The sequence below is a fragment of the Typopeltis vanoorti genome, chromosome 2 (genome assembly GCF_054136105.1).
Source record: "Typopeltis vanoorti isolate ZY-2024b chromosome 2, IOZ_Tvanoo_1.0, whole genome shotgun sequence".
In the NCBI taxonomy this organism is placed as follows: Eukaryota; Metazoa; Arthropoda; class Arachnida; order Uropygi; family Thelyphonidae; genus Typopeltis; species Typopeltis vanoorti.
This window is the reverse complement of record NC_143550.1, coordinates 139,893,852-139,908,335: the sequence shown is the minus strand read 5'-3', so window position 1 is coordinate 139,908,335 and position 14,484 is coordinate 139,893,852. Positions and strand designations below refer to the sequence as shown.

The window sequence follows — 14,484 nt, the reverse complement described above, 5'->3', positions numbered from 1 at the left end:
GTGTGTGTGTGTGTGTGTGTGTGTGTGTGTGTGTGTGAATCACATGTTTAGGAAAGTGATATTAAACCTATTAGAAATGCTTCTTACTTTATGTTACAACACATCCCTTTAGGTTGAAAAGACCTGGATGTGAGGAACATTTACAAGTTTTTTTTAACTGAAGGGGAATTTGCACATCTCATAAAAATTTGGCAGGGTTTCTTCTCTAAAACTCGAATCTCTTTTGAGTTTTAGTCTAAATCTATTTTGTTTTATTGTTCATTTTGTTAGATAAACAGAAATTGTAAAAAATGTTTTGGGTATTTTTCCGCTTTGTTGTTGTTCTGCAAGACATAGTGGAGAATACACCCTCTGTCCAAAAAGAAACCGAACTTTTTGAAAATAGAACTGGTGGTGCTACCTGTTATATCTTTTTGTTGTTGAAAGCGGCAACCTTCATTAGTGTTGTGTCAACTGTTTATGACATTTGTTTCATTAGAAGCTGAGTTATAGTGCCGTACGCGACGAATTCTCGCTATCAATCGCTTCAAAACTTCGAGATAAAAACTCACCATTGACCGTTTGGCCAGGCGGAACAAATTCTTTGTGGATAATACCATTGGAATTGTAGAAACAAATCGGCATTGTCTTTATTTTTGACTTCTCCAAGTAACTTTTTTTTTTCAGATGCCCCTCTTCTGGTGGTCTCCACTCAGCACTGATGCTTTGTTTTGGGCTCATCACTTGTTTCATCACCAGTAACGATCATTTCAAGGAAGTTTGAGTCCTTATGAGCAGTCCAAACTCTCTGTCAAAATGTTGTGTACAGTTGATTTTGGAATCCACAATTCATCTTCAATCAATCTTACGGGCGATTTCGTTTTTTTTTTTTTTTTTGATGAAATCACACACTTTTTGGATGTTCACTTCGCTCAGTCCAGTTTTTGGACGGCCCAGCTTTTCGTCGTCCTCAAGCGTTTCACAACCACTTTGAAATCACTCAAACCACTCATAAGCTTGAGTACAGGATAAGCATTCATCACCATATGCTTTTTGAAGCATTTCATGTGTTTCAGTAAAACTTTTACTGAGTTTAACGCAAAAGTCAATCCCAGCTCTCTGTTTGAAACTCATTTTCCGACCGTTCGTCAAAACACACTGCCACTCTTGGCACTATAACTCAGCTTCTAATGAAACAAATGTCATAGTTGACACAACACTAATGAAGGTTTCTACTTTCGACAACAAAAAGATACAATAGGTGGAGCCACTGGGGAATTAACTAAAACTTACTTTTTTTTGACATAAAAGAAACCGGTTTTTTCACCACTTGCTGTGATTATGTAGAAGAGGTTCATATAATGCGATGCTACTTTAGAGGAAATGTTTAAACTATATCAAAACACTGAATATTTGTCTTTTTTTATTCATTTTTTATTACAGTTAATTTCATTTTATTAAACGATTAGAGACTAAAGGAGTAGTTTATTATAATGGAAGATTTATTATAAAAATATTCCTTAAAATACCATTGGTACTAAATAAAATTTTATCTATGGCTTGTAGCTCATTGTAATATATGCAAGTGAGTAAGTTTGCCATAATGAGTTATACTGGATTTCTACTATAGTGAGAGTTAACTGAAAAGTACCATTCATTTAGTTTTCAAGTTCCATTTAAATATCCAAGGTTTTATACCTATTGTATTGTGTCATATTAACATTTCTAGAATATATTTTGTGAGTGATACTAAAATTACGAATCAGTGTTATTAGTGATGATTAGCATTATGAAGTTTAATTTTTTCCCTTTCTCTCTTTCTTTCTTTTATAGTGAGAGATACATTTTGCTCCTATGGAGTAATGGAACTATGTACAAAAGGCTTAGGTTCTTCCATTGCCCATCTTAAGGTGAATATTTTACTGCAATATTTGAAGTAGATTCTTGTTTAGTTGTTGACTCTCTTCAATTGAGTACACGATTAACTGAACATGATTACAAGTGTTTTTGTATCTCACTTGTAATTATGTTACAAATACAAAATACAAGTTGGATACAAATATTGTGTATCCAACTTGCTTAAATTCTGAAAAATGGCAGAAAACAAAAGATTAAATCATTACAGATATCCCTCAATTAACGTGGTTAATTAATCACTCGATGTTACTGCGTATATCAAAATCGCACTAATCAAATATAATAATCAATGATAAAAGGTACAGTTTGTCCATGATCGATTACTGTATTAATAGTTCATTTTATATGGTGCTCTTTTAGGAAAAATAAAAAATGAATGCAAAATAAATGTTTATTAAATACTTGTACCTACATTAGTTACTGCAATTTTTTTATCAAAAGAAGTTATCAAGAGTCGTTTGAACAGTTTTAGTTTTTTTCTTATCGGCATAAATTCTACGGTAACAAGCAAATGACTCCAGACCTCGGCAAACAAGCATTCTTCGATTAACACCTGGATCCATATCCATTACTTGCTGCTTAAGCAATTCTAAACTGCGAAATATTCTGTCCAGTTCTTTGACTGTTATCTCCTTTGGAACCTCATCTTCACATCCATTTGTTCGTTATCTTCATATGTGCGTTGTTGTTCAATTTCAAGAAGATTGTTGTCACTGAAATCTTTTGAATTCGAATCCAATAATTCTTTAACATCTTCTCCATCAACACCATCAAAACCAAGGTCTTCACCAATTGCAGATTTCTTCGACCACGTTGTTCACAGGATTTTGAAAACAACCTAAGTTAGTGCATTCTGGCAAAAGGTTTTTCCAAACGGCTTTCATGCAGCTAGAAGACAATTGCTCCCACGAGTCATGAATGTTTTCAATTGCATGTTTAATGTTAAATTTTTTCCAATCTTGGAGCGTAATCGCATTTTCTCTTGTTGTTGTTTCTACTGCCCTTGAGAATGTCTTTTTAAAAAAAATCGGCTTTGAAAGTTGCAATGACGCCCATGTCCATAGGTTGTAGCAATGATGTTGTATTTGGTGGGAAAAATAAAACTTTCACATTCTCACACAGATCATTAAGAGAAATTTGAATGACCAGGTGCATTATCTAAAAGTAAAAGAGCTTTGAAAGCTAAGTTATTTCTCTTGCAATAAGCTTCAACTGCGGGGAAACAATAAGACTTAAACCAATCTTCAAATAGACTTTGGGTAACCCAAGCCTTCTGATTCGCCTACCAAATTACAGGTAAAGGGTTCTTGTTGCATCCTTTTAAAGTCCTTGGGTTCTGAGTTCAATAAACAAGCAGCGGCTTCAATTTAAAATCTCCATTTGCATTCCCTCCAAGCATAACAGTTAAGTGAGATTTTGATACTTTATTGCCAGGTTGCTCTGCTTCTTTTTTTGATATAAAAGTTCTAGATGGCATTTTTTTCTCAATAGAGACCAGTTTCATCTACATTGAAAATTTAGAAAGTGATTGTTGTAATCATAATCGTTTTCTTTGATAATTTTCTGCAGCTGAGCAGGAAATGTGGATGCAGCATCTTTATTGGCACTTACAGCTTCACCTATTATTTTTACATTCTTTAGTCCAGCCCTAGATTTAAAATTTTCAAACCAGGCTTTGCAAGCTGCGAATTTTGAATTGTCTTCTTTTTATTTAGTCTCTTTAAGTCTTGAAAACAGGTTTAGAGCTTTGGCCGTGATATTATAGGCACTAATTGGAATTCTCTTTTGGTTGCAGTCTTCCAGCCAAATAATCAACAGATCTTCCATTTCAACCATTATAGCACTCTAGTTATGTGTGCATTGCATACTTGCAGATGTATTGAAAGTTGCAATGACGCCCATGTCCATAGGTTGTAGCAATGATGTTGTATTTGGTGGGAAAAATAAAACTTTCACATTCTCACACAGATCATTAAGAGAAATTTGAATGACCAGGTGCATTATCTAAAAGTAAAAGAGCTTTGAAAGCTAAGTTATTTCTCTTGCAATAAGCTTCAACTGCGGGGAAACAATAAGACTTAAACCAATCTTCAAATAGACTTTGGGTAACCCAAGCCTTCTGATTCGCCTACCAAATTACAGGTAAAGGGTTCTTGTTGCATCCTTTTAAAGTCCTTGGGTTCTGAGTTCAATAAACAAGCAGCGGCTTCAATTTAAAATCTCCATTTGCATTCCCTCCAAGCATAACAGTTAAGTGAGATTTTGATACTTTATTGCCAGGTTGCTCTGCTTCTTTTTTTGATATAAAAGTTCTAGATGGCATTTTTTTCTCAATAGAGACCAGTTTCATCTACATTGAAAATTTAGAAAGTGATTGTTGTAATCATAATCGTTTTCTTTGATAATTTTCTGCAGCTGAGCAGGAAATGTGGATGCAGCATCTTTATTGGCACTTACAGCTTCACCTATTATTTTTACATTCTTTAGTCCAGCCCTAGATTTAAAATTTTCAAACCAGGCTTTGCAAGCTGCGAATTTTGAATTGTCTTCTTTTTATTTAGTCTCTTTAAGTCTTGAAAACAGGTTTAGAGCTTTGGCCGTGATATTATAGGCACTAATTGGAATTCTCTTTTGGTTGCAGTCTTCCAGCCAAATAATCAACAGATCTTCCATTTCAACCATTATAGCACTCTAGTTATGTGTGCATTGCATACTTGCAGATGTAGATGCAACTTTACCTTGCTTGCAATAATCATCAGCTTTGAATAAAATAGTCTGTATTGTAGACTCGTTAAAACCATATTCGCTTCCGATCTTACTTTTACTTTCACCACATTTAAATTTTTTAATTATATCAAGTTTTGTATCTAAGGTACTTTCCTCTTCTTTTTTTCACTTAATGACCTGGTTGTGGGATTGCTCGTATTCTTCGACATGATTAATGGGCTGTAAAATTTATTAAGAACGTAATTTGTAAATACATACAGCAGAACAACTGGAGCTTGTAATACACCCACTCTTAATGCTAGCAGTGAAGTAACTGGCTGGCACTCAGGCTCTGGGAGCACGACTGCATGGGAGGAATAATGTCATCATGCTCACGCCACGAGGCTTGCATGTTTTTGCATGGTAAATTTAAAGGCATGTTAATCAAAACTCTTGCTGCATATATCAAGGGATTGCTGCAATTAATTTCGACGTGTTAATCAAATCCTGCGTTAAGCAAGGGATACCTGTATTTAAATATTCATTTTTTAAAAACTACAATTTTCATCCATTTATTCAAGAGTAATATAAGACCAGTATTTGGACTATCTTAAGAAATATAACTTTAAAAAAATAACTAATTATGTTAATCCTAAATGGATTTTAAACAATATATGTATATATAAAATAGAAATTTTTGTATAGTATGTAAACATTTTTCTTTTCTTTATAGCTATGCATTTCTTTTAGTATTCCAATACTTTTAGTATTCCTTAGTGCACATACCATATCTTTATGTTCCTGAAGATGGCAATGTGACATTGTCGAAATATAGAAGTGATTCATTAAAGTTATCTTTAATTAATACGAAAAAAAAATACGAAAACCTGACAAAGACTTCTACTTCTGTACCCCAGCCACCACTTAACACAGTAGTCAACCTCTCGTCGGCAGTTTTAAAGCCTGAAGCACTCACCGCACTTTCACGTGGTCACAGTTTCGCCCTAGCTCCAAAAAGGATACCTGCTGAAGAAATCATGATCCAAATAGAGCGTGGAATTCGCAACCTGCCTATCCATATCGCCAACAACGTGAGACTGGATGTAGTCGGTGTTCTCACTAAAGCCAAACCTCCAAAATCCAACTTATCCAAAAACGAATATACAGCCCTACAAGAATTAAAAAACAACAAAAAAATAGTAATCACCAAAGCTGATAAGGGAAGCGCCACTGTGGTACTCAATCAAAAAGACTACAAAGGTAAGCTAAATTCTTTAATACGAGACCGTACTACTTACCTCCCCATTGAATATAATCCGACCAGCTCTCAGATTAGAACTATCCACAGACTCCTTAAGAAAGTCACTTCTTGGCCTGTGGAAGTCACCAACAAACTTAAACTTTATAACTCTAGACCCCCCCCCCCCGATTATATGGACTCCCAAAAATACGTAAACAAAATGTGCCATTACGTCCCATAGTGGATGGCATTGATTCCCCCACATATAAATTAGCCAAACATTTAGCCAAAACGCTCACACACTACACTGGCAACACACCATCACACATAAAAAACTCAGCCCACTTTAAAGCCAGTATAGAAAACCTCACACTCCAACACACTGACATAATGGTCAGTTTTGACGTCTCCTCCCTATTCACTAATGTCCCACTCAAAGAAACCCTTGAGCTCATCCAAGCCAAGTTTCCTTCCGATATCTCAGCCCTATTTCAGTTCACAATGAACTCAGGCTATTTCGTTTGGCAAGGAAAGTTCTACAAACAGATAGAGGGGACAGCCATGGGTTCACCACTTTCCCCACCCTTGGCCAATTTCTTTATGGAGACATTTGAAGAGAAAGCCTTAAACTCCGCCCCACAAAAACCCACTATTTGGCTTCGTTATGTGGATGATGTGTTTGCTATTTGGCCACATGGCTCAGACTCACTCCACTCCTTCCTAACACACTTAAACAACCAACATCCCAGAGTCCAGTTCACCTTAGAAAAAGAGGAAAACAACACCCTCCCCTTCCTAGACACTTTAATCACCCGCCAGCTTGATGGATCTTTGGTTTTCTCTGTTTACAGAAAACCCACCCACACTGGCAGATACATTCACCAGCAATCCCCCCCCCCCTCACAACAATATGGGGTGATAAAAACACTATATAACAGGGCAAAATTAATCTGCTCAGATGACAAGGCCCTGACTATGGAACTAAACCACATCCTCAACACTTTCTTAGCCAATGGCTATAACCCCCAAAAAATCCAAAAAATACTAAAACCTGTAAACCACAACCCCCCTCCCCCCCTCCACAATAAAGACTACACCAAGTCTATCACTATCCCCTACATCCAGGGCACCTCTGAAAAAATAACTAATATCCTCAAAAAATATGACCTTACTTCCTGTTACAGACCATATAAAAAGTTGGCATCCCTTATCCGCTCTACCAAAGACCAACCACTTCCCCTAGACCTACCTGGTGTATACCAGGTCCCTTGCAGCTGCAAATTGTCCTACTTTGGCCAAACAGGCAGAACAACAAATATCAGGATTTCAGAACACCAAGACTACATCCGGTTTCACCAGTACAGCCGCTCTGGGCTGGCAGACCATGCCTTAGATACCCACCATAAAATTCGTTGGAAGAAGACAAAAATAATCCATCCCAGCAAGTTTAAATACGAAAGATTATTCAAAGAATCTTCAGCAGCTCTAAAAAACGTTCCTAACCTCAACAAATTTGGGTGCATGAAACTGCCCCAAATTTGGGAGACTTTCATTATGAGAACTTCAGCCCAACTGCCAAGACTACCAAATTAGCCCGCAAGAGGGCACCATTAGGACTTTAGGAACAAAATTAGTGACTTAATTTCTTCCTCATTTGCTTTGTTAGTTCCTTAGTGCACATACCATATCTTTATGTTCCTGAAGATGGCAATGTGACATTGTCGAAATATAGAAGTGATTCATTAAAGTTATCTTTAATTAATTTACTTTATATGTGTTATTAATTCCGTAAATTAATTACCAGTTAGTATTCCAATAGCAATAATGAAAAAGCTACAATGACTCAGAATTGGGTTAGAAATAAAAATTGATCAAACACTAGAACCATAGATGCGAGTTCTAAGATATAGAGCAAACAGATGGTATTGTTGACAAAATTGTGTCAGTTCTTCTTCTTCTTACTATTATTATTATTGTGACTTCTCCAGGAAGTCTAAGGACTCATTGAAGGAGGGCCTTTTTTTTTAGTCCTTCATACCCAAATATCTATCATATTTTCTTTGAATATTAGCCAAAAGTGCATTCATAACAATACTAGCCCATTCCACATGCCACATACCATGAGAGGGACCTAGACTTCACATGGTTCCTTATTATCAGGCCCTTGAGCTTCCAGGAATGATGCAGAGTTATACCCACACCTGCCATAAGCTGCAAAGTCTCACTTATATCCATACACTGTATGGATCCTTCTTTCCAACTTCTGTGTTGTGCAGTTCCATTGGCCAATTATCATCTTGAAAAGATTCCAGTTACCTGCAACTGGAATCTTTTTGCAACTCTCTCCCCATCTTCTTGGTGACTATGTCTGCATGCAGTAGCCCAGATATGGTAATATCAAAGCCTTATAGAGTTTGAGAGTAACTTCCTTTTTCTTACAGCATACAACAGTACAGTAATCTGATGTGATGCTTTAATCATCCCATCTTTCTAGCTTCGTGGACTACCTGCAGCAAATTTTCATTAATATAACATACTACTTGTAATGTTCTTAATCCAAAATACATAGCCTTGCATTTGAAAACATTAAACTGATGCTCATTCACATAGAATTAGTTAATTTAACTTAGCCTGCAGAAATATGTCCTTTATAACTCATCTCAGCTTGGCATGATCAGCACATAACAGGATGTTACCCTCTAGACCAGCATTTCCCAGAGTGTGGTATGCATGCAGTGAGGCACTTGGTTTTTATTTTGATTACTTTAAAAAAAAAAAAAAAACCTTATTTTGTTGCTGTATTCTCTATAAGTGCAGGTCTGTTCTATAGTTAATTTTTCAATAACTAAAAAAATCTATAGAAGGTTTAAACAAAATGTCTCTTGGCATGTATTGAACGATCTCTGTTAGTGCTGCATCTGATTCTTGTTATGATCATATTCTGGTTGTATAGTTCAAACTGTTTAAATTTATAAATTCGACATTTAAATAAATTCAAATAGTTGGAACTCATCACTAAATTTCTGAATCATTTGTATCTTTATATTGTAACAGTCCTCAGCACTTGTTTCACCACTCATGCAGACATCTATACATGTTTAATTGTGTTTTTGCCAAAAACACAAATTCAGTAGGAAAAATAACAAATATAGACCTGGATTTCAACAAACTTCATCCCAACAGAAACAGTTTTATTCGTCTCATTAAGTTTTTTTTTATGTTTCTAATATATGTATATTGGATTCATATAATTAAAAATGCATTTAAATAATTAAAAAATAAGTTTGATATGTTTGAAATTTATTATAATACAAATGCTAAAAAATAAATACCTTTATAATTATTCATGTTTGAATGAAATATTGTAACTTCTCCCAAATTACATTTTCCTGAGAGGCAGTGCTCCTGTGTTACTAAAATTTTAAAAGGGAGTATGTAGGTACTCAAAAGTTTTGAAAACTCTGCTCTGGACTAACTCTAGTGTCTAAGAAAGGAATTTAACATCATTAGCATTCAAGAATGTATTTTAGAGTTAATCTAAGGCTGGTCACTTAAACAGAATAAGCAGAATGGTTAGACAAAAAGAGGTATTCGATGCCAGGATGCTGGAAAAAACTATCTTTTTCCTCACAGAGGAAGAGGATGACCGAGATCTTGGTAGACTGATACATTTAGTAGTACCTTAGAAAACTGAAATAGAAGAGCTGACAGCATTAATTAGGAAAAAAAAATTGTTGAACTATATAATTTTTAATTTGAAATGTCGCTATGCAGTATTTAGCTATGCAGTATCTAAACATGTACATATTCTTGTGAATACATATGATAAATTATTGAGCCTTAAATAGTTTTAAGGTTCTATATATATATATATAACAATGATGGACCTGATCTAATTAAATTAACCAAACTTTTCAATAATATTCTTTCACTGGGACTATTCCAAATTATTGGAAAATAGGTAAAATCTTGCATATCATTACTTTTTTTATGTGAAATGTGATAATTAATTGCTCTTCTTTGCCACTCTTACAAAATCTTTGTAAAAATAATACAGAATCATCTAAATAACATTTACAAACAGCTAATAGAAGAAGAAGAATAAGCTGGCTTTAGAATGAATATAAAGAATATGAAGAGTAAAGATATGGTCAACAATAGACCATATCTTTACTCATCATAGTCCAGCCAATATAGCATGGGACAGTAGGAGATACCTTTATTCTGTTTTGGAATTTTAAACAAGTGATTCCATCAGTAGAGAAAAACAAATATTAACAAAATAAAACAGTGGCTTTGAAATACTAAGATTTGTTTCAAGCTATCGTCAGAATACAAGTGCAGTCATTCAGTATAAAAATATCACAACTAAGTAACTTGAAATCAAACAAGGAGTTAGTTATGCAAAGATACCCACTGTCTCCATTACTTTTTTTTTAATATTTTCATCCAAGAACTCATTAAAGAAGTATTATTTTCAACAAAAAGAGTAAAATTGGATTTGCTCAGTGTCAGAAAGGGTCTCTGTCAAGAATATGGCCATTTTACCATCAATTGGTTACAGTGATCACTGTACTTTTTTGGGAAGTATCTAATTGTATTGATGCTCCAATCGAAACAGATTACATGCTAAACTACAAAGCTGGAAATTATGATCAACTTAGGAGAATACTATCTTTGGTCTCAGGGTATCAGTTACTGAATGGGAAAAATGTGAGCAATGCATGAGAACCTTTGAAAAAGTGCTTAAATGAGGCAGTATCTGAATGTATCCCTAGTGTTCGAAGAATAAATAGGTTGAGAGTGAAATGGATGTGCAACCTTATTATGTGAGAGATCCACAAGAAGAAGATGATGTGGAAAGAATATTGTGAGAATAAGAGTGAGAGGAGTTATGAAATATATATATAAAGCTCAAGCCAGAAAAGTAAAGAGTATGAAAAGAAATTGCCATGCAAGCTAAAGGCAATTCAAAAGAATTTTATCATTATGCCACAAGCAAAAGAAAGAATGAATGTGGAAGAATAACTTTATTAAATGCAGATGGTACTCGATTGTTGGAAGCTAATGAGATTGTTCAGTTAATGAGTGCTCACTTTGTTAAGATATATCAACTAGGTGTATGTAACATGGTGCACAGTGCTATTGGATGAAGAGTTAGAGGTTCATTAAAATGAGGTTGAAGAGCTGTTGCATAACCTGGATAAGAATTTGTCTATAGGGACAGATGGAATATCAGCCTGTTTGCTAAAGGAATGTTCATCTGAATTGGCTATGCCTTTCACATGTTTGTATAATTTGAGTCTCAGCTCAGGAATGATACCACAGGAATAGAAGGAATGTATGATAGTTCCATTGTACAAGGGTGGTGCAAAAACTGATGTCTAACTACCAACCTATCAGTATCTTTGCTGTGGTAGTGAAGATTTTAGAGAAGTTGGTAAGAACTTGCATACAGAAATGAGTATACAAACATGCTATACTCTGCAAGGAACAGCATGGGTTTACTAAAGGAAGATCATGTTTTAGCAATTTATTCATATTTTATAACAATGTTACAGCCAAGTTGAATAAAGGATTTTTCTAAGGCATTTGATAGGATACCACATAAAAGGCTATTGCATAAACTGGAGAATATGGGATTGGAATATAAACTCTTGATTTGGATCAGGGGATGGCTGTGAATCTGCCAGATTTAAGGTGACCAGCGGTGTACCTCAGGGCTCTGTCCTTGGGCCATTACTGTTAAATCTATACATTAATGACATCAGGCAGGAACTAACATCAGATGTGCAATTGTTTGCCGATGATGCAAAGATAGGCAGGGCAATCAGGGATGCTACTGATATTCAACAATTACAAAATGATTTGAATAAAAATGGAAATTTGGGCAAACGAAAATGGCTTTCAGTTTAAAGTTAGTAAGTGTAAAGTTGTGCACTTTGGTGATTAGAGTTCCAGTGGCATATTATATTAGCAGGGTTATGCTACAAGAAACTTGAAGAGGCAAGGGATCCTGGTGTATTGGTGGATAGGAATTTAAAGTTCAAAGGTCACATAGCAAAAGTTAAAATACAACTTAGGATAATTGCAATCTTGAAGCAAACCTTGACATGTAAGGATAAGGAAGTCATTTTGCCTCTTTATAAGGCTTTGATAAGACCACACCTTGATTATTGTGTGCAGATTTGGTCTCCTTGGTTCCAAGGAAAGCAGTGAGTGAGTGGAATAATTTGCCCTTTGGGGTAGTGAGTGCATATAGTATGGACGAATTTAAGGGATGGTATGATAGCTGGTTTGGGTGATTTATAGCCTCCCTCGAAGAATCCTTGACTCCCTGGAGGTCTCATATAATAATAATAAATTCAATTGAAGACCAGTCACACATATCATATACAGATGATGTAGTAATTATAACATAACAAATCAAATCTTCAATACCAGCTTACAAAATTACAAGAAATGCAGAAATTATAATATGTTTACAAATTTAATCAGGAAATCATTGAACAAGTTAACTGTTTTAATTACCATACTTGATTTCAAATTAAATGAAGCAACAATAAAACACACTCTCCATAGCATGATGAAATTAATGATGAAATTAATAATTTGGAAAAACCACAAAATTCCTGCAAGTTTAAAAATAAAATTATACAAAAGTATAATACTACTAACAGCTCTCTATGAGTCAAAAACATGGACCTTAAAGAAAGAAGCAGAGAGAAAACTTGGCTTTTAAAATGAAATGCTTGAGGAAAATAAAGTCATTGGACATAACATAAGACTAATGCACACGTGCTGCAAGATTTGAATATCCCTAACTCAATAATTCTTAACATAGTTAAAAAGCATTAACTCCCTTGATCATGTGAATAGAACCAGACAGACTTCCTTGCCTGGTATTTGAGGGCACTGTGGATAGTACAAGATCCAGGGGAAGACCAAGATTAATGTGGCATAAACAATAGAACTGCATTGGATTTTCAAAGCTGTTGGCATATGAACGAGCTTGCTTTGGACAAAAAAGGGAGCAGTCTCTTATTCATGAGAGACCCAACCTGTCTTAAGAATGGAAGAGAAGAAGAAGTGGTCTTAATGGAGCATGTATGGATTACGAATGTAAAAAATATATAGATGTTATTCAAAAACTCCAATATGTTTCATCCAACATTATGTGAGGCAGACTGGTAACTACATTCAAAACATGAGTTATAAAGCATGTGCATGCTAGCTGGTGTATCGGTCACATCTGAAGTATATGATTACACTGTTGGAGTTCAAAGGAACAATTGTAAAAGTTATGTAGATAAAAAATAATTTTAAATAATTATTTTTTTTAAAAAAAACATTAAGAACAATTAATAATAATCACTTCTCGAAACTTACAGATTGGCATACAGTCTAAGTGGTTAAGGTTGAACAATTTTATAGTGTTTCGCTTGTTTCAAATAAAAGGTGATCAAATTTGAACTGGCTAGAATGGTTCCAGTGAACTCTGTGCCTATTGTTAATAGCATGAGAAGCAAGGCCAGGCCTGTTGGATTCCAAAAACTTAATATATAGTCTTGATATTCTGCATCAATATTATATTACATAAATCAGCTAAATTTAAATTCACTATCAATGCAGGCTATTTTACATGATGTAAGAAGTTGTTCAAACAGACCAAAGGAATGAAGAACAACTTCCTTTGGGTCTTGTTCCTCATATAGGGTTACGTTTTGTTGATAATATATTTGCAGTCTGGTCCCATTCTGAGTCAGAATTACTTCAGCTCCTGGACAGAATAAGCTCCTTGTACTCCATATCAAGTTCACTATCAAACACGAATCCAATAACTATCTACCCTTTTTGGATAATTCAAAATCTACAGATTATGTTGAATTTTCAGTTTATCAGAAACCAACCTTTACTGTCAGATACGTTCCCTCGTCCTGACACCATGTTCATCACAGAAAATGGTATTATTAAGAGTCCTGTATATAGAGTTCATGCGATCTGCTCTTCTGATTCACTTTCTTTTGTAGATGAACTGAATAAAATTAAAAGCAATGTGATATGTAATGGGTACAACAAAACTACCAATCAAGAATTTATTGATAATTATCATCCTTCAACCAGACTACAATCTGATATGAAAAGAATTTCAGTACCCTACCTTAAAAGAACCGCTGACCAAATAACATGGATTCTTTGAAAATTCAATCTATACACTTCCTTCAAACCACCTCAGCAACAGTCTTCCTTCTTACCATCTACAAAAGATACATTATCACCTCTTTCCTTACCAGGTATCTATCAGTACCCTCCTCATGTCAGCTTTGCTATTTTGGACTGACTGATGGTTCTGCTTTGATTAGATTTTGGAGTCTGACAAATCTGGCCTTTCTTCTCATGCTATTGAACACTAGGCACAGAGTTCTTTGGAATCAGACAAAGTTTCTTCATTCCAGCAAGTTCCAATTGGACCATCTTTTCCTTGAAATGTGAAATGCTATGAAATCATCTGAACCTTAACTGTCCAGACTGTATGCCAATCTTTAAGTTTTGGAAAATTATTACTATTAATTGTTCGTGTTTTTATCCCCTTTTTTCTTTAATCAATGCAACTTTTTACAATTATTCCTTTGAACTCTAAT

At 34.8% G+C, this 14,484-nt stretch overlaps 1 protein-coding gene across 2 annotated transcripts in view; it reads left to right on the top strand.

Moving 5' to 3' along the window:
* The window catches only part of LOC150109471 (disco-interacting protein 2-like), a 456,967-nt gene that overhangs the window by 405,999 nt on the left and 36,484 nt on the right, over window positions 1-14,484 (top strand). For both annotated transcript variants that reach the window (XM_090408476.1, XM_090408468.1), the window contains exon 33: window positions 1,813-1,889. In XM_090408476.1, coding sequence (XP_090264602.1) covers window positions 1,813-1,889 — 77 coding nt within the window. The remainder of the gene's footprint in view (window positions 1-1,812; window positions 1,890-14,484) is intronic.